We start from the raw sequence: 25,476 nt of genomic DNA, 5'->3' as shown, positions 1-25,476 counted from the left end.
TCCTAAAGCTGATGGCCCCCATCCCCATGGCAACCTAATCTGAAGAAGTAAAATGCATGAACAAGAGTGAGACAAATTGTACAAGTATTAAACTCTCCTGGGCCATTCGCCATGGCTAGTCTTAAATGTGCAGAGTTGGCTCGGTAAACTCAGTTGACTGCTTGGCATTTAAAGAGGTTTCAGATTTTTGAATTGCAGCATGAAATTAAACTACAGCCTCAAGTATTAGTTTTGGGAGCAGACGGATCATTTTTCTCCCTTTTGACAAGGAAATTGTTGTTAATACAAAAAGCATGATACTTAGTGGTAGCCATGTAGTAGTCAGCTCGACCTCAACAAATTCTTTGAAATGCAACAGGAGCTGTGTATAAAATAATGTCTTAATGCTTAAGAATCTCAATGCATTAACTCATCCAAAGAGAGTTCCAGGTTGTATGAAGCTGATTGATAATGGGCCATATCACCACCAAACATGTTGCAGGTTTTTCTTAAAACAAAGAGAAAATGACCATGAAAGCTCTTTTTTCTTGTCGAACATCACTGACATCGAAGCCAAATAGATGGTGACTGAAAGATTTTTTGGTCTCCAGATCAACAGCCAGCATCCATGGTCCTACTAACTTAATTATCACTTCTTGAACATGAGCTGACTGAAGACAAAGATAGAGAAACTTTAAGATGTCTGGATTGTTATGATAGTTTGTTTCATCATTAGGTTTAATTGTCATTATTTGTTGCCTAATTTATGTTTCTGCTATCATCTGTTTGGAGAAGGGTCTTTTTCAGCTCCACAGAGTTGACAGAGCTCACCTGAACGCTGAAGTGGGTGAGATTTTAATCGCCAAAATCCAGCAATGCAGCCAAAGGAAGATTACGAATGGACAGTGTACCTGATATCTGTTATTTTAGTGAAAAAGGAAGAGAAACAGATGATCAGTTGTCAATTGAACAAAGGGCACAAATAAATGTATGAACACTAACTCAAATATGCATGACCATAAATTCATATGGGACAAATTTTAAGTGAAAATAATTTAGACACAAATAAACTTTGTAGGGCTAAAATCCAGCTAGAAGATTGCTGCAACAACCCACATGTTTGGGCTGTCAGCCTACTAATTTGGGTTGGTCCAAATTTGCAAGGCCATCCAGCCTTGCAAATGTCAACAAATTGGGCTCCAAATTAACGGATAGAGAAGAGTAGAACCGTCAATTTGAGTTTAGCCCGTTGTGTTGGTCCACCCCGTTAAATAATTTAGGTAGATTGAGTTCAAATTTTATCAACTTATTTTAAGGTGGATTTAAATGGGCCAACCCACCTAGGCCTGTGATCCGCGTGGATCGGCCCATGGCGGGCTTAGGTTGGCTCGTAGGTTGAGAAAACTTTTTTTCTTCAAAATTTAAAATTAAAATAGAAAACTCAATGGACTAATGAGTTTGATCTGTCTAAACTGCAATCCAAATTTAAACTTGATCCGTTAAAATGTAATCCAAATTTAAAATTTTTAATATTTTTAATATTTTTTATTTTTTGACAAGCCCGTGAGTTGGCCCGCCTAACCCGCAACCCGTCTTAGGTTGGGTTTAAGATTTTTCAACCCGCTAATTTGATGGGTCGGTCCATCCCATCATATTATGAGTTTTTGATAGATTGATCCGTCCTGTCATGGATTGACCCGTTTGGTAGTTCTAAAGAAGGGCGCTCTCTCTCTTTTTTATATAAGTAAAAGAATCATTAGATACTGGAAGCTATTCATGTCTAACAAAGTATCATATCAAAAAACGTTTTCAATGTTTGATATACTTGAATTTGCACTCTTCTATAAACCTCCCCATCCAACCGTCCCTCATCAAAGAAGCTATTATTTCTGGCCTGCTATACAAAATGTATCAAGGAAGACAAAGCTAGATGTCTTGTCTTAGTCAATAGTTGCCCAATTCTATAGAAACGCTTAAAGACTCAAAGCATTTGTTGGTAGATAGATATCTCCTGTCCCATATATAATCAATTTTTCATCTTCCTTCATAACTCCGCAATAAGTGGGCATCTAAAGTTTGCAATGAAATTTTAATTTCATCGCTATTTTAGCAATGGAATTAAAATTTTGTCACTAATGTCAGCAACAATAAAAAAAAATGGCAATCAAAATTATCAGTCACTAATTAAAATTAGCGATTTAAATTTCGATCGCAAAATACAGCTTTTCTTGTGGTGTAACCCTTTGTTTGCATTCCATGAAATTGATTCTCTATTTCTATATAAATAACGACCATTTACCAATTCTCTCGACACATTCATTAGAGACATTAAAACATCGAAGGATAATTTGATGCATCACTAATTAATATTTTGCACAGCAATTAACATGGAGCTAAAATCATAATATAAATTAAATAGAGATAATTCGATCACGTTGATGATTGAAAATTTTAAGGTATTTAATTCAAAAGGGACAACTAAAATAAACTATAGGATTTGAAGGAGGAAGAAGTAAATGTTGGAGGCTAGTTGATGATTGATGCATCACTAATTAATATTTTGCACAGCAATTAACATGGAGCTAAAATCATAATATAAATTAAATAGAGATAATTCGAACGTTGATGATTGAAAATTTTAAGGTATTTAATTCAAAAGGGACAACTAAAATAAACTATAGGATTTGAAGGAGGAAGAAGTAAATGTTGGAGGCTAGAAGCATGAATCTCGACCACCCCAGGGATTGAGTCCATGAGACTGACTGAGATTTATCATTTTTTTAAAGCATGAATCTCATATTTTAAAAAAATTTCTTTTTAAAGACTTTTTTAAACCAAAGATTGCATTGGAAAATAAGAGTAGCAGGTAAGATATTTATTTGGTTCAAAATTTTTTGTTGAATTACTATTACAAGACTCGTAATTTAATATTGGATTATCTCGGTGGACGAATAAATTGGTGATGAAAATGGATTTTCATTGCCAATGTTGGCGACTAAAATGGATTTTCGTAATCAAATATGGTTTCGTCGCCAAATTAGCGACCAAAATAGTTTTCAACGCCAAATTGGTTATTCTCATGTAGCTTCTCTATTACAACGAAATCAATTTTCATCGCAAAATTAGCGACGAAAATAATTATTCGTTGTAAAAACTGTGACGAACTGAAATTTTCGTTGCAGATTACAAATATTGAATTCTGCAACGAAAATTATTTCATCGTAAATTGGTGATGAATTTGGCGACGAAAAATATTTTCGTTGCAAAATTAGCAACGAATATGCTGTTTTCATCGCATAAATTTGCGATGAGTTATTACGAACAAAAAAATTTTTATCGTCAAATTCGTCGCTAAACGTTTTTACGACGAAAATATTTTTTTTCGTTGTAAATTTCATCAGCCTTTATTTTTGTAGTGTGATGATCAACTTTGAAATTCGAACCTTTTATAGACCTTTTTGATCGCTTGGAGAGATTTTCGGGCAACTCAAGTTGTGCTCATTGATTTGAAAATTTGGTATGGTGATTTAGAAATTCAGTCTCTCCAGTCGGTTAGATTCCCTTTCGGATGACTTCAGTGTGACCTTATCCGTTCCGACATACTTCTGGCATTTTTCTACTCTGGGCGTTTGTATTTATTCTCGTCACCTCCGATCTGACTTGCCAAAATTACTCTTCGAGTGTTTGAAAACAATCTGGTCGCCCCTTAACTGATTTGCCAAAGTTACTATTCGAGTGCTTGGAAATAATCCGATCATCTAGAATCTATCAAGTTGTTCAGAATCTTACGAAACTGAGTTAGCTCATAAACAGTATATTATCATTTAGACAGTCATCCAACTGTCCGATTTCAACTTCATAATCCAAGTTGGACCCTTAGTCGAATGATCACTTAAGTCTATCCTGACAAAGGGGATTTGTCCTTTGCACTCTATTCTTGGAGATTACCTATCAAACATCTGGTCTACTTGTCATGTTTAAACTTTCCTTACTTGCGTCCGATCTCTTAACCCGTTATGTCTTTGCTTATCTCGATGTCTGATCCTCTGAATCTACTAAGATTTTTCTACAATATCAAATTAGCACAATAGAATAGTAATGCAAAATATTATACTTCGGTTGTCCAAATATACTAGTTCGATCAACCGTTTGGAGTTCACTTCTCGAATACTTCTCATTATCTAAAGTTCACTCCATTAAGGATTTTTTTTTACTTGGGTTTATTCTTTCAAAATTTCTCACTACTTAAAGTTACTCCCATAGGATTTTTCCTTTTGCCAAATATTCTGTCACTTTTGATCTGTTTAGAGTTTTTCTCTTATAAGATATTTAATCAATTTTGATTTGATTAGACTTTTTCTTTTATTAATGATTCAGTCAATCTTGATATGACTAAAATTCTCTTTGTTAGTCATCCAATCACATTACGTTTCTTTTGACAAGGTTAACCTCGACCAAACAAACATCAAAACTCTATTGCACCAATAATCAATACCCCATTAAAATTGTTTGTTCAGCGACCATTCAAGAGTTTGGAAGGAACGAACTATAGATTGATTAGACAACTAAAAAGAAGTAATTCAAATTCAAATTCAAATTCAAATTCAAATTGTACTGTATACTTGTTTATATTATTATCAACGTAATTTTGCGGTTGTTGTGGTGGTCCAAAGGGTGAGAGATGAATGCAATTTTCCATTTGTCTATCCGAACATATAAAAATAGTTGCAAGGCGAAATCTGCAATCCCGACTTTGGGGAAGACACGGAGTTTAGGGAAGAGTAGACATGTGCACTCTGGAGAAGCGCGGCCGCGTCTACCTCCTCACCCTCACCGGCACCGACGAGCACCGCCTCAACCCCATGCTCCTCGACGCCGTCCGCTCTGCCCTTGCGCGCGTCCGCTCCGAAGCGGCGGCCTCTTCGGACGGTGGCGCCGCCCTCGTCACCGCCGCCGAGGGCAAATTTTTCTCCAACGGCTTTGACCTAGCCTGGGCCCGGGCCTCCCCCTCCCTCCGCCCCGGTCTCATGACCGCCGCACTCCACCGCACCCTCGCCGACCTCCTCTCCCTCCCGATGCCCACCATCGCCGCCGTCACCGGCCACGTCTCCGCGGCCGGGTGCTTCCTGGCGCTGAGCCACGATTACGTGGTCATGAGGGCCGATCGGGGGTTCTTCTACATGAGCGAGGTTGACATCGGGCTGCCGATCGTGGACAGCTTGATGTCAGTGATGAGGGCCAAGATCCCAGATCCGAGGACGCGGCGGGATGTGCTGCTGCGGGGCAAGAAAGTGACGGCAGCGGAGGCGGAGGCGAGGGGGATCGTCGATCGGGCGGTGGTGGGGGCGAGGGAGGCGGTGGAGGCCGCTATAGCCATGGGCGAAGAGCTGGCGGCGAGGAATTGGGATGGTGAGGTCTACGCTTCCATCAGGAAAGGGCTTTTCAAGGAGGTCTGCAAAGGATTAGGGTTGGAGGAGGCGTCGGGCGAGGAGGCAGCGGCGGCGGCGGCGGCGGCGTTGACGAAGCAACCATCGTCGAAGCTGTGATCGAAACTGGACACCTCGTCGAAGCTGTAACAAACGATTATTACATGAACTTAATTATCAATAAAATCCAAATTGTGATCTTAATGAACGATTAGAGCCATAAAGCTCGTGAGAGTGGATTTATCATTTTGAAGTTATGTTGATAATATTTTAAGCCTTTAAGACAATACAATTTGGTTTGAAAGACTTTGTTAAAAAAAACCCTTAATTGGGGAATTAGGGTTCATAAAGATAAATGTTTGTTTTATATAAAAATGTTAATCAAAAGAAGAAAACAAAATTGATTACGGTGGGTCCAAACACATTATAGTCAACTTGTTAAGCACGTGACTGTTGATCCATATTTTAAGCACTTCAGATTTTTCAACATTAGGCATCAAGGAGCCCTATGGATATAGTTTATTTTAATAAAGCAATTAGAATGATCTTAGACCTTTTAAGTATAATTATGATGATGATATTTTTAAAAATTTTCTTATAATTTATATACATAGATTGTGAGGAAATAAAGATATTGACTTATTATCCAATCAAGAGAAATCACATTTGAGATGCTATTTTTTTGGTAAATTCATGGAATATTAACGTTTGTTATCTTATAAGAACTTGTATGAATATTAGTTGATGTTATTAAATTGTCTTGCAATGATGTCATATGGATTACACATGTTCCAGCCAAATACCATGGATGATCAAGTCACCAGTCAATGAGCAGTCCGACGTAGATGACCTCTTGGATGAGTTGGGATGCGAGAGATTATCCGAACCTAAAATACACTTCCAAAAAGAGGTTAGACTGGTGTTGGAGAGTCTCGGTAGACCACTCCGACGCTCAAGTTATGGTTCTGAGAAAGATAATGAAATGTAGACAGGAAATAAGATAATGCTAGCAGAGTTTTTAGAATCGAACTTGAAATAAGATTATGGGCTAAGTCTTGTATAACCTGCTCCAGGCATCTCCACGTCGGATATGATAGAACTCTTATAGCAATTTGCAAAGGGAATCAGATCTGACAATCATTTTCTTTTGACCTTATGTGCAGAAAAGGAGGGTATTCGAGGGGACCAGGTCTGACAACTTCGTATTCCTTTTGGCCTTATGTGCAGAAAGAGAGGTATCCGAGGGGATTGGGTCTGACAACCTCATAACCGCCTGTACATCCTTGAACTACTACATGTCCGTGAGAATATTCACATTTTCCTTTAGCAAGCTATGTAAAATAGCGGTTTACCAAAGACATGAGGACGAAACCCAGAATGAGGTGGAGCAGGGTAGAGTGGTCGAGATGAGATGACCGAGGATGATCGAGACGAGACGGTTGATAACCGAGACGAGATGGTTGGGATGGCTGAGACGGGATGGTTAGGACGGTTAGACGAGACTGGTCAAGACGAAATGACTAGGATGGCTGAGACGAGGCTAGTCGAGACAAGACAGTTGGGATGGCCGAGACGACTAGGATAGCCAAGACGAGGCTAGCTGAGACTAAATGGCTGGGATGACCAAGACGAGACGGCTAGGATGGCCAAACGAGACGACCAGAATGGTCGAGAAGAGACGGCTAGGATGACTCGAGACTAGACGAATGAGGTGGCCGAGATAAGACTAATCGAGATGGCTTCGACGACCCAAGTCGAAACCCAAGTCTCAGCCCAGACTATATCTGAAGTACAGTTTGAGCCTCAAGGTAATAAATATCCTACTTTGAGCGGGATTGGATTCCTGTTGACCCATCTTGCCACATTGACTCTAGATCTTGACCTTCGCATGACTCTGGACTTTCATCATTTTGCACATCAATCTGAATCTTGACCTTCGCATGAGACTTTTTCTCCGACAGAGTCATTTCCTTCACGACACCCGCATCAACACACAAAATTGAATTATATTAAGGCGTCTGATTACCATGACATAATAAAAATAGTATAAGTATAAAAGATCAAATTATAAAGAAAAAGGATTTCATCAAATATATATATATATATATATAAAGAAAATATTTATTAATTTTTTTTCTGAATTGGTAAAAAAAAATCTCAGGAGCTGTTAAAAGCAAAAAAGCGAAAATTTTAGCAAATAAAAAAAATAATAAGGGGTTGAGAATTTTCACCGCATATTATCTAAAAGAAAAAAAAAGTTATTTTTATCTGTTTTTAGATCTGATCTGACAAATTTTCTCCTACATTTTACAAAGGAGAAAGAACCGGATTTTAACGACGAAAGCCAAACGAAGATTTTAATCGGATTAAAAAAGGAGAATATTGTTTTAATTTGCACGGTGTTACAGCTTAAAAATCGCCGGCGAAAGATTGAGGCACCGGAAGCGACAAGTCAGAGGAGAATTTAGGAGACCTGACAGGAAACAGGGGCAGCAACTGGGGAGGCTCCGCCGCCGTCGAAGCCCTCGGCGACGGGTGCAGGTAGAACCCCTTCTCGGCGATCGCCCTGTCCTCCGCCCACTTAGCCGCCTCCGAGTTGGGGTGCGGCGGCCGGTTGAAGGGGTCGGGGCTCAGGGGCGTCACCGGGCTGAGCTTCAGAGAGGGGAAATCCAGCATGCTCGGCGACAGGATCTCCGGCTGCCTGCGGGGCGAGAAGCCGGCGGCGGGGGAATTGGGGCTCGAGTGGGAGAGCGTCGTCAGCGCGAGGGGGCAGAGGTGGTTGAGGTTCCTCAGGCTGTTCCGCCGCTCATAGAGCTTAAAAGCAGGCCTCTTTGGCCCAGGAGCTTTGAACGCCGGAACAACCAGCGCTTTCTGCGACGCCGCGACCGCCGTCTCCGCTGTGCCCGTGAGCATCTGGACTACTCGCTTGAAGGAGGCGGCGTCCGCCTGGACGAAGGTCGTCGGGCATCCATCGCTGCTGCTGGTTTCTTGTGCCGGAGCTATTTGATGGCCGTCCATTCCTCACAGAGATAAAAACGTCCAAAAAGAAAAAGAGTAAAAATACTAGAGGAGGAAGTCAGACAGCAGAATATGAAACCATTGACTCCGAGGACCCACGCCTTGAGGAGGAAGTGGAATGGACGTCGATGGAGCTTGGAATCATGTGAAGCTCTGGGAACGGTCTCAGTGCAGTGCAATGCAGTGGAAAAGAAGGCGATGGGAGAGAGCTAGGAGCATCCAATTCTGAGTTAATGGTCATGTGAGCCGTCCGCCGGGACCAGCCACGCATCATTGCCACTGTAGATGCGGGCGACAGAAAGATTCTCGGCTCCGTCAGGCTGCTGCCTCACGAGCTTCAGCCGCGTCGATCAACTTGACGTCGCGTTTGAATGCGCATAGCGACTTGATGTCTGGCTGAGATTCCGTCGCCGTCGGCCTCTCATAGTCAAAAGAATCTCTGCGTCGCCAGAAGGATCCTATGCAATCTAAGCAGAAATGAGTAACACTTAACGAACTCACTTTTCTTGCCCGTAATGTAATAGAGTGATGCCTTGTCATAAAAGCTGTCACAAATTTGTGATGGGAATCTGGACCGTTCAATCACAATCACCCATTCAATCATAATCATCCAAATTACGATCAGGATTTAATCTTAATTTTAAAATCCAACGGTGCAGATACAACATTTGTGACGAGAATTCTATTGTGACAAGTAGCTTTTTCAATGTAATAATCAAAAAGTTGCTTGTCACAATATATTCCTGTCACAAATTTGTGACAGGAATTTGCACCGTTCGATTTTAAAGTTAAGATTAACTCTAGGCCGTAGATTGAATACTCAAGAGAACACAAATTCGGCCGTCGATTGAATAGGAAATTTGCTTGAGGGAACTTACGACAGAGATGGGAAACCCAACAGCAGCGTAGCACGCCGTCACTGAGAGAAGTAGCTGAGATTTTTTCATATTCTTTTCTACAACGTAGCACAGGTTTCCCGTCGCAGAGGAGGCCGGTATTCTCCATGGCGCGGTGAAGGTTATCGAGGGTTTCCTGATGGTACTCATGGGGGCCGTGGGAGAAATTGAAACGGCCGACGTTCATATCTACGTGAAGAAGCTTCTCCGCCATGGAGACAGAGCGAGAAGCCGGGCCCAGAGTTCAGACGATCGGCTGTTGATTTGTACGCTTTTCAGCGAACGCTGCTGCTGGGTTTCCCATCTCTCTCGCCGTCTCCCAGTTTCCTCAAACAAATCACTCATTCAATAATCGACGACCTGGATTTAATCTTCTATTTTAAAATCGAACGGTCCAGATTCCCATCACAAATTTGTGACGGAAGTCTATTGCAACAAGGATCCCAACTGGAGGAGTCATCCTTGTCACAACAAATTCCTATCACAAATTTGTCACAACAAATCTGGACCGTTAGATTTTAAAATAGAAGATTAAATCCAAACCATCACAATCACTCATTCAATCTACGGCCTGGATTTAATCTTAACTTTAAAATCGAACGGTCCAAATTTGTTGTGACAAATTTGTGACAGGAATTTGTTGTGACAAGAAGCTTTATTTATGTAATAAATGCCTCAAAGTTCTCACAAAATTTGACAACTTAAGATGCAAGATAAAGGCCCATTATTGAATCTGATCACAGAAAATTAGGTTTTCTGTGCAGTTATTGCAAATTATTAGACCGAAAAGATCAAACATGGATCTATTTTATAGACTTTTTGAAACGTAAATTACATGACCATTTTAAAATTTTAATTCTTCACAAGAAAGAACCGACGACACCAGACGTTGTAAAGACTACACTCGATGCGGTGACCATTTCAGGCGTAGCCGCAGGCGCCGTACTCGCAGCGCTGATTGGCGGAGCACACCGCGCCGCACGCCCCGCAGTTGCCCACGTCGTACGCCACCGACGTGCACCGCCCTCCGCAGCACAGCTGCCCGAACCCGCACCGGCTGCCGCAGGCGCCGCAGTGGTTTCGGTCGGCGAGAACGTCCCGGCAGCGGCTCTCGCAGCAGGCAACGCGCCTCGGCGGATGGCTCGGAGGCGGCGCGGGGCATAGCGCCCCTGTATTAGCGTCGCAACTACTGCCGCCCTGCTGCTGCAACAGCCGGCTCCCCGCACGCGGGCTCAGCCCCATGAACTGCCGCCCCACCTCCTCGCCGTATCCGGCTGCATCGGCCGGGCACAGCGACGCAGACAGCACTAGAAGGGAGAGGAGCACTTCCTTCGCGAGCCGAGTGGTGGTGACCATTAGCTCGATGGACCTCCCCTGCTCATCGCCCTTGGAACCACCTACAACTGATCGCGCACACATATATATATACATATGCGCAAGAATGTATGGGAGGAGGAAGCACGTGAGAAGCCATGGTTTTCACTGAGAACCATGCCGCATGTATTGATGGTCATTGGATCCCGGCCTTACAGCCTGTACGCGATTAATTCTATTCGAAATTCATTTAAGGTTTCGAAGTTCGATCGACAACTACATGGCCTGATTACTTCACGCAGGGTGGCTATGCATGCATTAATTGATTATTCAAGCATCGACTGATTTGCAGAATTTATCAGGGCTGTGCGTGGTTTAATTTAGACTTTTTATGGCGGGAGGGAGCTCGAGATATATGTGATGGATCCACTTTTCCGGCGGGAATAGCGTAAGAGTAGAGTCAAAGCGGAGGAGTCGAGGATCGAGGAGGAAGACGGGGTTGACTTTAAATCTCTGTATTGCGAAGAAGGAATGCACGTTAAACGGAGGATGTAGATCTAAGAGGTATTAAAGCTAGATTCACCGTCCACGCAGCTCGATTTTTGTTCACCTGTTAGTTTTGTATATATATATATTAAAACTTGTGATCGAGTAGTTGGCGTCGATGAGAAGCAGAGGGGAGGGACGTGAAGCATGAAGGCGCAAGTGTTCCTGATGTCTGAAACCTCGAGATCCCTTCTTTTTGCATGTGTTCATATAATCAGTATAGATCTTGCTCGAGTCAAAACTCCAGTTGGTTGCTTAATATCTTAGAGAGAGATTTCTTAGGGTGCCTTGGAGTTCGACCCTCATTAATGGTGAATTGGAGAGCACCGTGATTCAGATTTAAGTTCCATCAAATGGTTAATCACAGATAAGATCTCGATGGCATACATATAAAGCCCTTTGTGATATATATATTCAGCATTTTGAGCTTTGTTTCTTCTTCTTTTAACTTGTTGAAATCATGAAGATTGGATTTTTTACTATATTTTACCATACTGGGAGTTAGTGATTAACTGTATTTTATGAATTTCTCGAACTTAATATTGAGTAAGATCGATTAAACTAGGCGATCAATTCTCCATGTGGATCAGATATAGCCTCCTCTGCACATTCGACTTGTTTTCTGGTACTTCACTAAAAATTTAATTGAGTATAAAAAGAGGTAAAGTACTATGGAATTACAATTTTATTTTAAAAGTACAAGTTTAAGTCTATATATAAAGCAGCGAATAATTATACACTTAAAAAATCTCATGACAAGGACTGAAAATGATCATAAAAGAAAAAAATAACTTAAATAAGAGAAAAAACAAATAGATGACGTCGACGAGTGAGATTAGGGTGCACGTTAATTATGTTACAATTTAGTTTACTGAATATTTTTATTTACATTGGAATCCTTTCATAAGTAAAAGAAATTAAGTTGATGTACTATATTATAATTTTCTCGAACTTTAAATATTTTATTCCCTTTTTATACAATTTCACCTGCATAATGATCAATGTATCAATTCACTATATTACAAATTAGTCTTCTTTCTATTATTTGTGATTTATATTTTTACCCTTCTGAATGTAACAATATAAATTAGATTATGATAAAATCAAAAAATGGACCTCATTTGTTGTTAATTCTCAAGTTCACATTTTTAATTCTCCTCACATTAGACCCATGTTGTTCGTTGTTCAGAATCAAAGTTTGATACTATATATATATCTTCTTCTCGCTCAATTCTTCCTAATGGTTCTAAGATTACAGAAATCCAAATAACCTATGTCAATTAGTAGATTTCAGTCAAAATCCACTGATCGACCTAAACAAGTCTGATTAAATCGATTTCAAGTCCTTTGTATTTTTGAAGCTTTAAGGAGTCCAAAGGTACCCGTCATTCCTTATTTATGACTCTTCGGATGTGCTCCATTGTTATGCAATCTCTGAGCCAGAACATAATCCTGGTCTCTTGGAGATCAGACCCACATTGGGTCGGGTCTTGGATTAGAACAGACCCGTGGTAGTGTTGATCTCCCGACATCAGCACGACAAGAAGAGATATGGAAGGAGAAGGAAGTAGTATCTCTAGATGAAAAAGACCACTATAATGATTTTGTTGATCTTTCTCTTGTTTTCAGACTTCTTCATATTGATTTTGTCATTTGGATGATATGAATTTAATTTGTATTATGACTTGATGTGGTCGAATGAGACTTGATGTGGTGGAATGGATTTTGTATCATGTTGTTGATATGGATTTTATATCAAGTTGTTGATATGGATTTGTTTTATGATTTAATGTGGTGGAATGAATTTTGTATGAACATGTTTTTGTATTTATAGTAGATATGGATTTTGTATCACTTTGAATTGTTGATATGGTTTGAGATTTTGTGTCATTTTGAATTGTTCATTTTGAATGTGGTGGAATGAATGTTGTTGATATGGTTTGATATGGAATTTGAAGATTTTACATTATTTGTATAGTTTATGGTGGATTGTGTATGAATATATTATTTGTATAGTTGATATGTATGTTGTATGAACAAGTTATTTGTATAATTTGAATCCATCCGATCAGATCGTTTTGTATATATGGGATAATGCAAAAATAAGCAGGTTAAGAACTAAAAAATTTTGATTTTGATGAATTTTACGATGAAATCACTTTCATCGCAGATCTATCATAATTCATTGTTTATCGTTAATTAATGACAAAAATCAATTTTCGTCCAATTGACAATTGACGAATTTCGAACTCGATTAATTTCGTTGCCAATTGACGACGAACCATGTTTCATTGCCAATTCATGACGAATTCGACGACAAATTATATTTTCATCATGAAATTTGGTGATGAATTATAAATTTTTATCGTAAAAATTGGCGATAACTTAATAGCAACAAGAAATATTCATTACAAATTTTGTCGCAAATATTTTTGCGACGAATATTTTTTAGGATTCGTCGTAAAATTCATCCCTAAATATTAATTTTTGATGACGAATTCGGCAATGAATAGTATTTTCATCGCAAAATTTGGTGATGAAATTTTAAATTTTTATCGCAAAAATTGGCAACAACTTAATGACAACAAGAAATATTCATCACAAATTTTGTCACAAATATTTTTGCAACGAATAATTTTTTAGGATTCGTCGCAAAATTCATCCCTAAATATTAATTTTTTTAGTGCAATTTTATATAAATTAGCGAAAGAAAAAGACCAACCTTAAAGACAAGATTGTTTTGAAGAACGGTGGAATGATACGATCCCTAACTAGACTTATTCAAATAAGTCCTTTAAAATATTATCTTTTAGAATATGATATTAGATTTATTATAAATTTAGATAAGATAATTAGATTTATTAATAATTATCATTTAATAGGTTATTAAATTTATTAATAATTTTTATATTGATTTGATATTGTCATAGGGTTTATATAAAGTCGTTATGTAATCTTTTGAGAATAAGCAATGAAGTGATTGAATTAAGTAATCAATGTACTTTGGTTATTAGAGGCTGATCTTTTCATTCTTTCTTTCATCCTTTTCTTTATTTTTCTATGAAATAGGACGCGGGTTTCTATCACAACCATCCGCCCGAAGCATATCCTCCCTGCTAATCTATTGATTTGTTCATTAGATATGTTATTTGTTTGTTATATCAGGTTCCCAATCCTAGCCCTTATGACGAAGGCTTCCATTAGCTTCATCGCCATCTTTGTCGCCCCTTGCAATCATGGCAGCTAGAAGATTCGGTCTCTATCGCCCCTTGTAATCATGGCAGCTGAAGATCAAGCATGTCCAGTGATACAACTGGTCTTTAGAGGCTTGACGTGGCAAAATGGGAGTCAATAATCAGTCCAATCTGACAGGTCAATGCGTCGACGGTCAAATCCCATGACCGATTCAATTGCGGTTTCACCAAGCCACTCGGCTGTATTGGCCACCAAGCCACTCGGTTGTATCGACCACCAAGCCATCGTCTGTCTTGGCCACCAAGTCACTCGGCTGTATCAGCCATCAAACCACTTAGTGCCCGGCTGTGTTGGCCATCCGCCATTGCTCTCGGCCCTAAGCGGTCCAGCTGTTCAACCTGTTTCCTGGTCTTGATCGACTCGGCCTCGATAACCCTGATCGCTCTATATATGCCACTCCGACACCATCCCTTCCTAGTACCTTCCTACCCAAAGGCAGCCCCGCGACACCTAGCAGCAGGACGCTCAAGTGTGTGGGCTCTGCCACAAGAAAGGGAAGGTTACTAGGTTGTCAGGTTTCTATCCTCTTAAATTTCTATTTTCAACTAAAGGACAAGAGTAATTCGCATGCCCGAGTCATAGGACGGTTGTTAGGTCTGCAGACCTTGTCTCCTAGATACTATCATGTCTGCTCACTTGTCAGGAATGTATAAGATCTGTCTCCTTAGCTGCTTCGCACCTCCGTACGGATATTTCTCTCAATGAGTATATAAATCCCAAGGGCAGGTACGAGAAAGCTCTCTGAAATCTTCTACATTTCAAGCATCTCTTCCTCTTCTTCATTTTTCTACGATTCCGGAAACTGACTTGAGCGTCGAAGTGGCTCCGCCGGGAATCCCTGGCGCCCTGTTAATCCGTTCGTTCAGTTTCCTTCTCCCCTAGGTTCTTCTCATTGGTGGGACTCCCACGGTTGAGGTGACACATTTTTGACTGATGACTTGATAGTCTATGGCATCCAGCCGGAACATCCAGGATTCGAATCTTCGCTCCCCTCTATGCTGCCTTAACCGTTCTTCAACTCATTATTAGGTGAAAAGGACATATCGAGGATGATGTCATTGCATCAAGATTTCTACTGGAAAATCTCAGGATTTTCTTTCTTTCTGAAACAAAAGGAGATATCACTCACAAATGCAATAGTCTTATTCTAAATGTATGGGGAGTATCAAAGTGGAAAGTGTTACAGCGCTGTAAGCAACACTCAAAGATCAGCCGATAAATTTGCTTCTAAGGAATATAATGGCAGACATTATCGTTGCTTCTGAGAGATGTTTCAGTGTGGTGTCGCACCTGATAAATTGCTGCATTTATCTTTTATAGTTTCATTTTTTATCCATAACTATATCACCTAGCTAGTCACTTATACATTTAGTGGATGAATTATTTTTCTTGCTTATGCTCAATTTGGGATGAACATATCTGGTATGATTATTTACTTGCCAAACTATTCTTTTGGGTTCTTATTAACTCTGTTGTAATCTACTGGATTTGCTTCCTAGTCCATACTTATGTCTTTTGATAGAAGTTATGGGGGTATTCTATTTGATTAGTGGTTATCATATAATGGATATATTCATGTGCTTTCTAAATGTTGGATTTGTTATGAAAAAGGTTGACATGCAATATAGTAGGAAATCAAATTGCAGCAACATCTAGGTTTAGGAGCTTGAGATTGAGATGGAGGGTGATGGTATCCGGAGTTATTCACATCGGCAAGATTAAGAACACTATCAGCTTGTTGGGTTTCCATTACTCAAGGACTTGCCGTCCAGTGTTATATCTCATCGTTGTTACTCTAGAACTCTTGGGGAGCTCAATCTAACTCGATTCACATGACGAGGATCTATCAATAATCTTAAGGAATTTTCTCTGAGGATCTCATCCCATTAATGGAAAATGAGCCATTGCAATTGTGTCCGATGATGTCTTCCGTGATAAGTGCAAGATTATTGGTATTTTCCAGCAGGATTGATTTTCTAATCTTATTAGTAGTCTTATCTATTATCCTCAGTCGAGATTGATCTTCTGCTTTCTCGGTATTCTTATTGATTTGTCCAATCAAGACATTATTGGGCTATTAGTGTTCTTAGCTTTTTGGTTATCATTCTATCAACCAAGGGATCGAGCTTCTCTTCGGTTTGAATTCAATAAGCCTTCTAGTGTTCATAACATTATTAGCATTCTAGTGATATTTTTAGCCTTCTTATTATTATCTTTCCAATCGAGGAATCGAGCTCCTATTCTTGATCGGGCAAGACTATACTTCTATTGTTAAGCATTTTTTGCATTCTATGGCTCTATTGGTATTTTGGGCATTCAAATTAGTATTCTCGCCCGATCGAAAACAAATCCCTCCTTTTAGATTTATCAGGCTTCTTTCAACTTTGCTCTTTAATCCGACTTATAGGAAGGATATGAAAAGGACACCACTTTTCACTCGGTTTCTCTTAAAGGTAGATTGGTTTTATTCCACTATAACATCCCTTAGGCACCATTATAATAATCTATGAGCTAGATATATTATAATAGCCTTGGGTAAATTATAACGGTCTATGTGTCTGATATATTATACCCACCACCTGATCGACTTATAACAGCCTATGTGCTAAGTATATGCTACTCGCTTCTGAGCAAAATATAACAACTTATGTGCTAAGTATATACTACTCACTTCTGAGCAAACTATAATGGCCTATGTGCTAATTAATTTATGGTCGCCTCCGAGCTCATTATAACAGCCATTGTACTAAGTATATACTGCTCGCCTCTAGGCAAAATATAACAATCAATGTGCTAAGTATAGGCTTTCCACCTCCAAGAATTATAATGATCTATGTGCCAGATAATCTATTATCACACTAAGGACAACTATAATAGCCAATGTGCTAAGTATAGGCTTTCTATCTTCGGACAAACTATAACGGCCCCTTATTCTTTATCAATTTGGATACTCTAGTAATTATGATGCAGCCCTGAGCTATCTCATTTGGTTATGCCTCCAATTTGGATACATATGTATTTGAGTTCTCTAGTTTTCTTCTGTAAGATGTCCTCAGATGATCCAAGAGGTCCTTATTTTATGAAGGATTTTTAATCATACTATTAAGCTAAAAAGATACCATCGATTCCCTTCTCCGTGGCAATTTTCCAAGCACGATTGAGCAATTTCATGGCAGTTAGTTACTGATTTTTGTCGAACCTCCTATGGTCAATTTCCCAGATGGTATCAAGTTGGTGGTCTTCTTCTATGAGGGGTTTGGCCTTACTCATCTAGAACTGGATTTCATAATTTGTGACTCTCCTCACATACAGCCCAACATTTATAATTTCAAGCTTTCTACATAATTTATCCCTTTTAAAATCTTCCTCGATGATTATGGAGCATAGCTTCAAAGCCAATTTAGTGTATATTTTGCAGATTTCTCCAAGCAACCAAATATCTTACGAAAAGGGAAGTTTTCCTTTGTTTCCTTTTATTTTATATTTTACTACATTTTGCTCATTGGACTTATTCAATTATACTTCTCAGTTTAACCTAAAGGGGGGACATGTGATGTGGAACAGAAAAATTATAGTTCAAGTAGGAGTATCGATTTAGAATGATAGAAGAGATGCAAAGATCGAAGAGCTGGTGAACTTTACACATAATCGGACTTCATTTGATTACACTCCTCAATCTGACTTGAAAAGGGGATATATGATAGTATCTGAATTATTTCCCAAGCACCTTACCCTAGTACTCGAGTATAAGCTTCTACCAAGCATCCTTCTATTGAACACCCTGCCATAGTGTTCGGATATTGGCTTCTATTGAGCATCTGGCCTCAGTGCTCAAACATTGGTTCCTACCGAGCACTCAACTTGCAGTGCTCTGGATGTTACAGTAACCCAAGATGCTATAGTGCTCGCAACTACTACAGTGTCCGAGATTGCTACAATACTCATATTATATAGTAACTACGAAATTGCGGTGCTCGCCCTACAGTACTTAATATGCTATAGTAACTATGAAACCATGGTGCTTGAAGTGCTACAATAATTTAGAATGATACAGTACGTCAGTTGCTATAATATGACTCGAGGTACTACGGTATCCATGATTGCTATAGTAACTCGGGAAAATAGTATATTCTCCCGAGCATTCGAAATGCATCTAGTAATTTCCTATTCAGACTCAAGAAACTTGATCTCAACCTTCGATAATTCCCAACGGCCTAACAACCTCCAACAACCTAACTACTATCAAGTGTCCGACAATGTCAATGTATGGTCTAACAACTGTCACATCTTGACCCCCAACAATCCAACAATATAAAGTACTGCACGGAGATTCTCTTCTATCGACTATATAAAGATCGACAGATGTAAGTGAAAGATGATGGTTGTTTTTTCTCATGAGCGGATGCAACTCTTCATACTAAACTCTAATTTTCTAGTATTTCCCCTTCTTCCTCATTTTCTTTTTCTTATATCGTCTCGAATTTTATTCTTAAATCCGAAATTAACTTGAACGTTGGAGTGACCATGCCAATAGAGTCAATCAACCCTAACATTCCTTACTTTATAGGCTACCAGATCTTAGCCTATCGAGAGGCAATTATTGCAACATTAATGCTATGGGGATTATGATCTGACCCTCAAAGGCCAGTCTTAGAGCATGACACGTTAGATAAAAGACGATGACTTGTCCGGACACGTGGCACAGGCGAAAAGGACCCGATTGTCATGATTGACTTGATTGGTGGACTGACTTAATCAGACACGTTCGACTCAGAATCCTATCCGATCATTCGCCTAATCTCTGCGGTCCAATCTCTTTTTGCCCGCCAAATCTCTTAGATGGTCACAATCAAATCCAATCCGTCAGTCATTCACATCACCGCCACCCACAATCAAATCCAATCCGTCAGACATTCACATCACCGTCGCCTAGCAGATATGAGACTTGAGGCGGGACTATGACGATGAGAGGGCATTCCATCCGTAATGATTTGTGGATGATCATGACTCGATATTTTTCATATCCTGACAAGATATCCCCTCTGACAAGATAATATTCTCTTAATAATTCCTCTGAGTTGAGATATATTCTCCTTAATTAACGATAAGATAAGCGGGTATAATTCTCTCCCCTCTCCGTCTATATAACTATGCACAGGTACGTGATAGAGCCCACAGCTAGTATCACGAGTGAACCTACAATTTATAATCGAAAATCCTTAGCTCACAAACAAATATAATATAGGGGGTCACGATTTATCAAGCTAGGATGTCGTTCTTTTTGGGTTTTTTTCTATATAAATGGGGTTTTGATGTTTTCAAAGAAATGTAAATGAAAGAAACAAATGCAAGAATAAAAGTTTGATACTAAAACCTAGCAAACACTAATACAAAAATCAAAGAACATGGATTGCTAACAAACTGAGATTCTGGTACAAGGTTCAGCGAATAATACGAATAATGAGATTATTATACTAACTTTATCTGATCATGTATGAAATTAAGTTTTCAACAGATTCTAAACTTGACCAAACACAAACATAAAACAAGATACTGGATAAGCAAAGAACTGAAACTAAATGCAAGGAATAGAATTGCAAGGAACAGAAACTCAAAAGATCCAATCTCAATTGCAAGATAACTAATGCATCATCCACAAACCTACATTCTAATACAAAACATGAATCTGATACATAACAGTAATTCATTTGAACAGAACATTAACCTCAGAGACAAATTCAGCCGAATGAATGAATCTAATGGATCTAAACAAACCAAAACAAATTAATCAAGAATGGTGAATTAATCAAACAAATTGAATTCAAGAATAGTTTTGAATGTCAAATGTTCAAAAACAGAAACAGAATAACATGACAGAAATGAAATTAACAGCAGAAACAGAAATTAGAAACGCTTCAGATCTTCCCTTCGCAAATCAAATCCAATCTAGCTGTCACATTAGATCTGGTCTATGATCAGAAACACCAGCTTCGGAAAAACAGAGCTATCAAACCCAGCTTGATTTGATCTGAATAAATTCGATTCAACACAGCTTCGGAAACCCCCTCAAGAACTTGTGCCGAACAGAGCTCGATCCAGATTTGACAACCTAGCTAAAAATCCTTCAAAACGCAATCAATTCAGTGCTCCAAATAACCCTCAAAAACCTTCAAAGAACCCCTCAGAATGCCCTTCATAGAACCCGATCATATTGGATCTGAAGATTAGCATGATGGATTTCATTTTTTTTTAAGAGGAGGAACTCAAGCAATTGAAACTGATACTATCTATCCGTAGAGTAATTATATGTAATTAAATAGTCAGATGAAATATTTTTTTTTTAAAAAAAATCTTAATGAGATGTACTTTAATGATTAAAAAAAACGCCCGATCTAGATTTTTATCCCATATTTTTTTAGACGAGACTGCGTGCGGTGCGGTGCAATTAATTTAAAAAAAAGATTTATTTTTGGTCTTTATTATTTTACATGGTTTTTCTCCCAACGACAGCAGACCTTATCATAATTCCTTAGATCTCAAGTACTCGAAGCTCTTCTTCCTTCTCGTCCACCTCCACCTCCCCATTTCCTAACTCCATTTGCCATAGCTTAGCTCCAAGAACTCCAAATCACTCCTAATCCACGCTGCCACTGCTGATCCTTGACGCAGCTGTTCATCAATCCAAGGTTTTTTCCCCCTTCGGGATCGCATGAATAATTCTTGGAGCAGGTGGAATGGCAAGCCTTCTAATGCTAAGCCTTCCGGCAAGAGAGTGAGATCAAGAAATGGGCTGCTCTGCCCAGCCATTGGCTTTTCCCTCTGCATTCTGGTCACGTGCATGACCTTTAGGGCTCTCAAGCTCCACCAAGATCAGGAGCCAACACTGAGCTTTGTGGAGAGGAACGGCACCCATTTCGTGGTGGATGGCAGAGTCCTCTATGTCAGCGGATGGAACTCCTACTGGCTGATGGAGCAGGCGGTGGAGGAGGGGAGCAGAGCAAGGGTGACAGAGATCTTCCAAACTGCTGCGAGCTTGGGGCTCACTGTGTGCAGGACCTATGCCTTCAATGATGGTCGAGACCATGCCCTCCAAGTCTCCCTCGGCATCTTCGACGAGATCGTCTTCAAGGTACCAGATCTCCTCCCTCGTCTCGATTAAGATCAAAGAGCAAAGAATGACCAAAATGTAAGTACTGCAGGCATTAGATTGGGTGATTGTGGAAGCTCAAAGACATGGGATCAGGCTGCTGCTGAGCCTGGTGAACAATCTGCAACGATACGGTGGGAAGGCGCAGTACGTGAAGTGGGCGTGGGAGGAGGGATTCGGATTGAGCACCTCCAACGATTCATTCTTCTTTGATCCCTCCATTCGCAGTTACTTCAAGATCTACCTTAAGGTATGCAGAGCTGATCGTCGAGTTGAACCTTGAAGGTAATGATGATTAATCTCTGTCTCGCTGGCAGACAATATTAACAAGGAAGAATCACCTGAGTGGAATCGAGTACAGAGATGATCCAACGATCTTTGCATGGGAGTTGATGAATGCGCCCCGGTGTGCCGCGGATGTCTCCGGCGACACACTTCAAGTATGTTCTCACAATGCTGTTCTTGACCGATTGGTTTGATTTGGAAATGCAGGAATTTTTGATGTTTTTGGATTGGAAGAAATGCAGGAATGGATTGAGGAGATGGCAGAGCATGTGAAGAGGATTGACAAGAAGCATCTGGTGACGGTTGGGCTGGAGGGGTTTTATGGCCCGACGAGCAAGCCGGAGAAGAAAGATGTGAACCCGCCGGAGAAACGGTACGGCGAACTGGGGACGGATTTCCTGCGCAATTCCAAGACTCCGACCATTGATTTCGCGTCGGTGCAAATTTATCCTGATAAATGGTAATTGTTCATCGACTAATTGCGTCTAGATTTCTGTTGTGAATTTAAACTGTGATAAACTGTTTTGACAGACCTTAATGAGACATTAGTGAAAAATCTCTATCTTTTGTAGGTTGCCGCAAGCAAATCTTAGTGAAAAAACAAGCTACATATCGAAATGGATGGCATCTCACATCGAGGATGGCGAAAAAGAGCTGAACAAGCCCATCTTGTTCTCCGAATTTGGCCTATCCAGCAAGAACAAGGACTTTGACACCTTGCACCGGGTCGCATTTTACAAGTCCATTCTCGACAACATCTACGATTCCGCAGCCAAAGGCGGTGCCGGCGCCGGTGCCGGTGCTCTCATCTGGCATTTGTTGCTTCACGGAATGGAGAAGTACGACGATGACTTTGGTATCGTTCCTGGGGAATCGCCGGCGATCATTAGGCTGTTGAAGGAGCAGTCGTGCCAATTGATAGCACTGCGGCATGGCGAGGACTTGGCACAAACAGCATCTGCAATATGCTGAACAAGATACTCATTCGAACAAAATTCCTCAAGTTGGACTGCCAAAGTGTTTAGCAAGTGGATGTTTAGGATTTGGCATGCTTTCTTGGTGTCGATCACTCTTTGAGACCTCATACATTTCTTAGATTCTGTCCCTCATCGTATTAGAACAGACTTTGTGCTGAATGTGCCATTGTGATTAACTTGAGAAAGGCCTCCTCAGCACGGGGATAAATCATAAAAGATAGAAATTTGTAAGTTTTAATTTGCAAGAGGATAGATGTTTCATGCGTTAATTATCACTTAAAAGGAAACGAGGAATTGGATCGAAGAGAGAAGAGCAGACAACTGCTTCTATCCTTGTAATCCCTAAGACATGTTAAAACAAGTCGACCGGCTGCTGGACCTGGCTAAATCAGCTCATTTGCTTACCATGTCGAGCCCGGCTCGTGCCCAGTTCAGTTGTGCCTGGGCCAGCTTTCTGCATGGGCTGAGTTTTGGATGCAGTGACCTCAATAAAAACACAAAAGTACAGTGACGTATAATTAAACTAAAGTAAACTAAAGCAGCAGAAAGATTGGCCATTGCCTTTTTCCAGGCCGTCGCACTACCACCCACCACCGTTGAATTAAGAACCGTTCGTTCTTCTTTAATCCCGCCCCAGGCCAACTTAATCAAACATTAAGTCAAAGCCAAGTCCAATAATCTCTCTCTTTCTCTCTGTTCTTGATTTTATTAATCCGCACTGATCTACATGCTTTTGATTGAAGAAGAAGAAGAATCTTTTGGTCCAGAGGCTCCAAAGTTTGCCTTTCGGATTGGATTATTAATTAGATATCAGACTTTAGTGGAAACAAAAGGCGAGACTTGAACTCTTGCGGATAACTTTAGGCATTAAAGCTAGCTGTTCGATCGGTAGTAAGTTGTGATAAAGCTGAAGCATGCATGTGGGATTAGCGAGAGGAGACAGTAGGTACGTGAGATGAAGTGCGTGCTTCCTTTCAAATTTTATGTTCAAGGGCATGCACAGTAGTTAATCTTATTCTTTCCAGGCATGGAGAGTCCTGGTGCAAGATCAAGATCATGCAAGCATGAGAGCTGGCTGATGTGAGATGGAGAGGGAGGGTACTAAAATCTCGGTCGGTGCACGCCTACAAAGACAATGATCTGCATGTGTACTGTTCCACCTCAGCGCTGTGTAAGTGGTGGTCAACACATGCACATCGATCGAGTGCCGGCCGGAGTCCTCATGTTGGATTGTAAGGGTGCAAACATAATCACACATCTAAAACACATGGAAAAGATTATGGATTTAAAAGGATGAAAGATATCTCCATTAGTATGAGACCTTTTTGGGTTGAGCCCAAGAACAAAATCATGAGGGCTTAGGCCCAAAGTGGACAATATCATACCATTGTGGAGATATTTTGATTTCATCGGTACTAACACCTCTCCTCTCCTCTCAATCTTTGTAGCGGTTGGTCACTAGTAGCTAGTGTTATTAGAATTGATAATAAAACCTTCAACTATTGCAGCGCCTAGCTATTTGCCTGGAATTGATTGAGAAGGCTAGAAGAACCCAAAGCTCCCGGCCCCTTTAACATCTAGGTTAAGGTGACTTTATTTTTTGATTGGGAGGGGCTTAACAACTTAAATCTTAATATTTCTTTCTCTTTACCGCACATAAGAGTTATCAAAGAATATGTGACAGAGGCTCTCACAGACGTAGTTGAGTTGATACTTAGGTAGTAAATTACCATATGAGAGTAGGGGTCGAATTTGCAAGGGAACAATTCCTTGCGGAATAAAATCTCTCCCATCTAAAGAGGTTGCTCAATCACTATGGGACTAAATATTAAGAGATGCATGAGGTGAATGTTATCCCTTTTTGTCACAAAAGAATATGTGATAGAGGATACAAACATGACAAAGTAAATCAATTAAGTATGGTGATCAATTCATATAAGAAAGTAAGCAATACTTCATGCGTATTCATGTCAACATGACACATATTACCATAGCATCAGATATACTAGGTTATGATTAGGATGATAGCTATTACGTACATAGGAGATGACTATATATATTGGTGGATTAGTTTGAGATATGGATCATATGGTAATCACATGGGACACAGGCTTGACACATCACCCATTATATGACAGGTAGATACCGTATATTTTTGTATATTTTAATGATTTATCTTTCATTAAAAAAATATCAACATGACACATTTCCCATTTAAAAGTATTTAATTATGTAAAGTATATAATGTATCATTAATTAAGTCATGGGAAAATATATCAATTATCCAGATACTTTAGGATCACAAAATATTTTTAAGTGTGGTCAAATGATTAAATTATAACTCTGCCAACATTTAAAGTTCTAAAATAATATTTGTAGGTGACATATGGATTTGGGCAAAAGTGAAAAGGATGTCTCATAAATCTTAAACCTTAATTTCTAAATCCATGTTTAAAAATATTCAGGTTTTAGCAATTACGATTTCATAACCACATATATCTCTAAAATAGTATGATATTATCCACTTTGAACTCACGGCTTCATGATTTTATTTTTGAACTTTACCCAAAAAGTCTCATGCTAATATAGATATCTCCATCTTATAATCCCAAGATCTTTTCCATATATTTTCA

At 39.7% G+C, this 25,476-nt stretch overlaps 3 protein-coding genes across 3 annotated transcripts; 2 read left to right on the top strand and 1 right to left on the bottom strand.

Moving 5' to 3' along the window:
* The first annotated feature begins 4,708 nt into the window (after nt 1-4,708).
* On the top strand, nt 4,709-5,704 carry LOC141847361 (enoyl-CoA delta isomerase 1, peroxisomal-like). Its single transcript, XM_074735398.1, has one exon. It carries the CDS (start codon nt 4,767-4,769, stop codon nt 5,523-5,525), a length of 759 nt encoding a protein of 252 aa, XP_074591499.1. The 5' UTR covers nt 4,709-4,766; the 3' UTR covers nt 5,526-5,704.
* Nucleotides 5,705-7,746: 2,042 nt separating this feature from the next.
* LOC141847362 (VQ motif-containing protein 4-like) lies at nt 7,747-8,461 on the bottom strand. Its single transcript, XM_074735399.1, has one exon. The coding sequence runs from the start codon at nt 8,421-8,423 to the stop codon at nt 7,815-7,817; it is 609 nt and encodes a 202-aa protein (XP_074591500.1). The 5' UTR covers nt 8,424-8,461; the 3' UTR covers nt 7,747-7,814.
* A 12,503-nt stretch (nt 8,462-20,964) lies between these two features.
* On the top strand, nt 20,965-23,069 carry LOC141847677 (mannan endo-1,4-beta-mannosidase 2-like). Its single transcript, XM_074735740.1, has 5 exons — nt 20,965-21,563; nt 21,634-21,831; nt 21,899-22,021; nt 22,109-22,326; nt 22,439-23,069. The coding sequence occupies exons 1-5, from the start codon at nt 21,144-21,146 to the stop codon at nt 22,836-22,838; spliced, it is 1,359 nt and encodes a 452-aa protein (XP_074591841.1). The 5' UTR covers nt 20,965-21,143; the 3' UTR covers nt 22,839-23,069.
* Nucleotides 23,070-25,476: the final 2,407 nt, after the last annotated feature.

This window comes from Curcuma longa, chromosome 16 (assembly GCF_044706935.1).
Source record: "Curcuma longa cultivar G26 ecotype Majalengka, Jawa Barat chromosome 16, ITB_CL_G26_1.1, whole genome shotgun sequence".
Lineage (NCBI taxonomy): Eukaryota > Viridiplantae > Streptophyta > Magnoliopsida > Zingiberales > Zingiberaceae > Curcuma > Curcuma longa.
The sequence above is the reverse complement of the archived record's forward strand: the minus strand, read 5'-3'. Positions and strand labels throughout refer to the sequence as shown.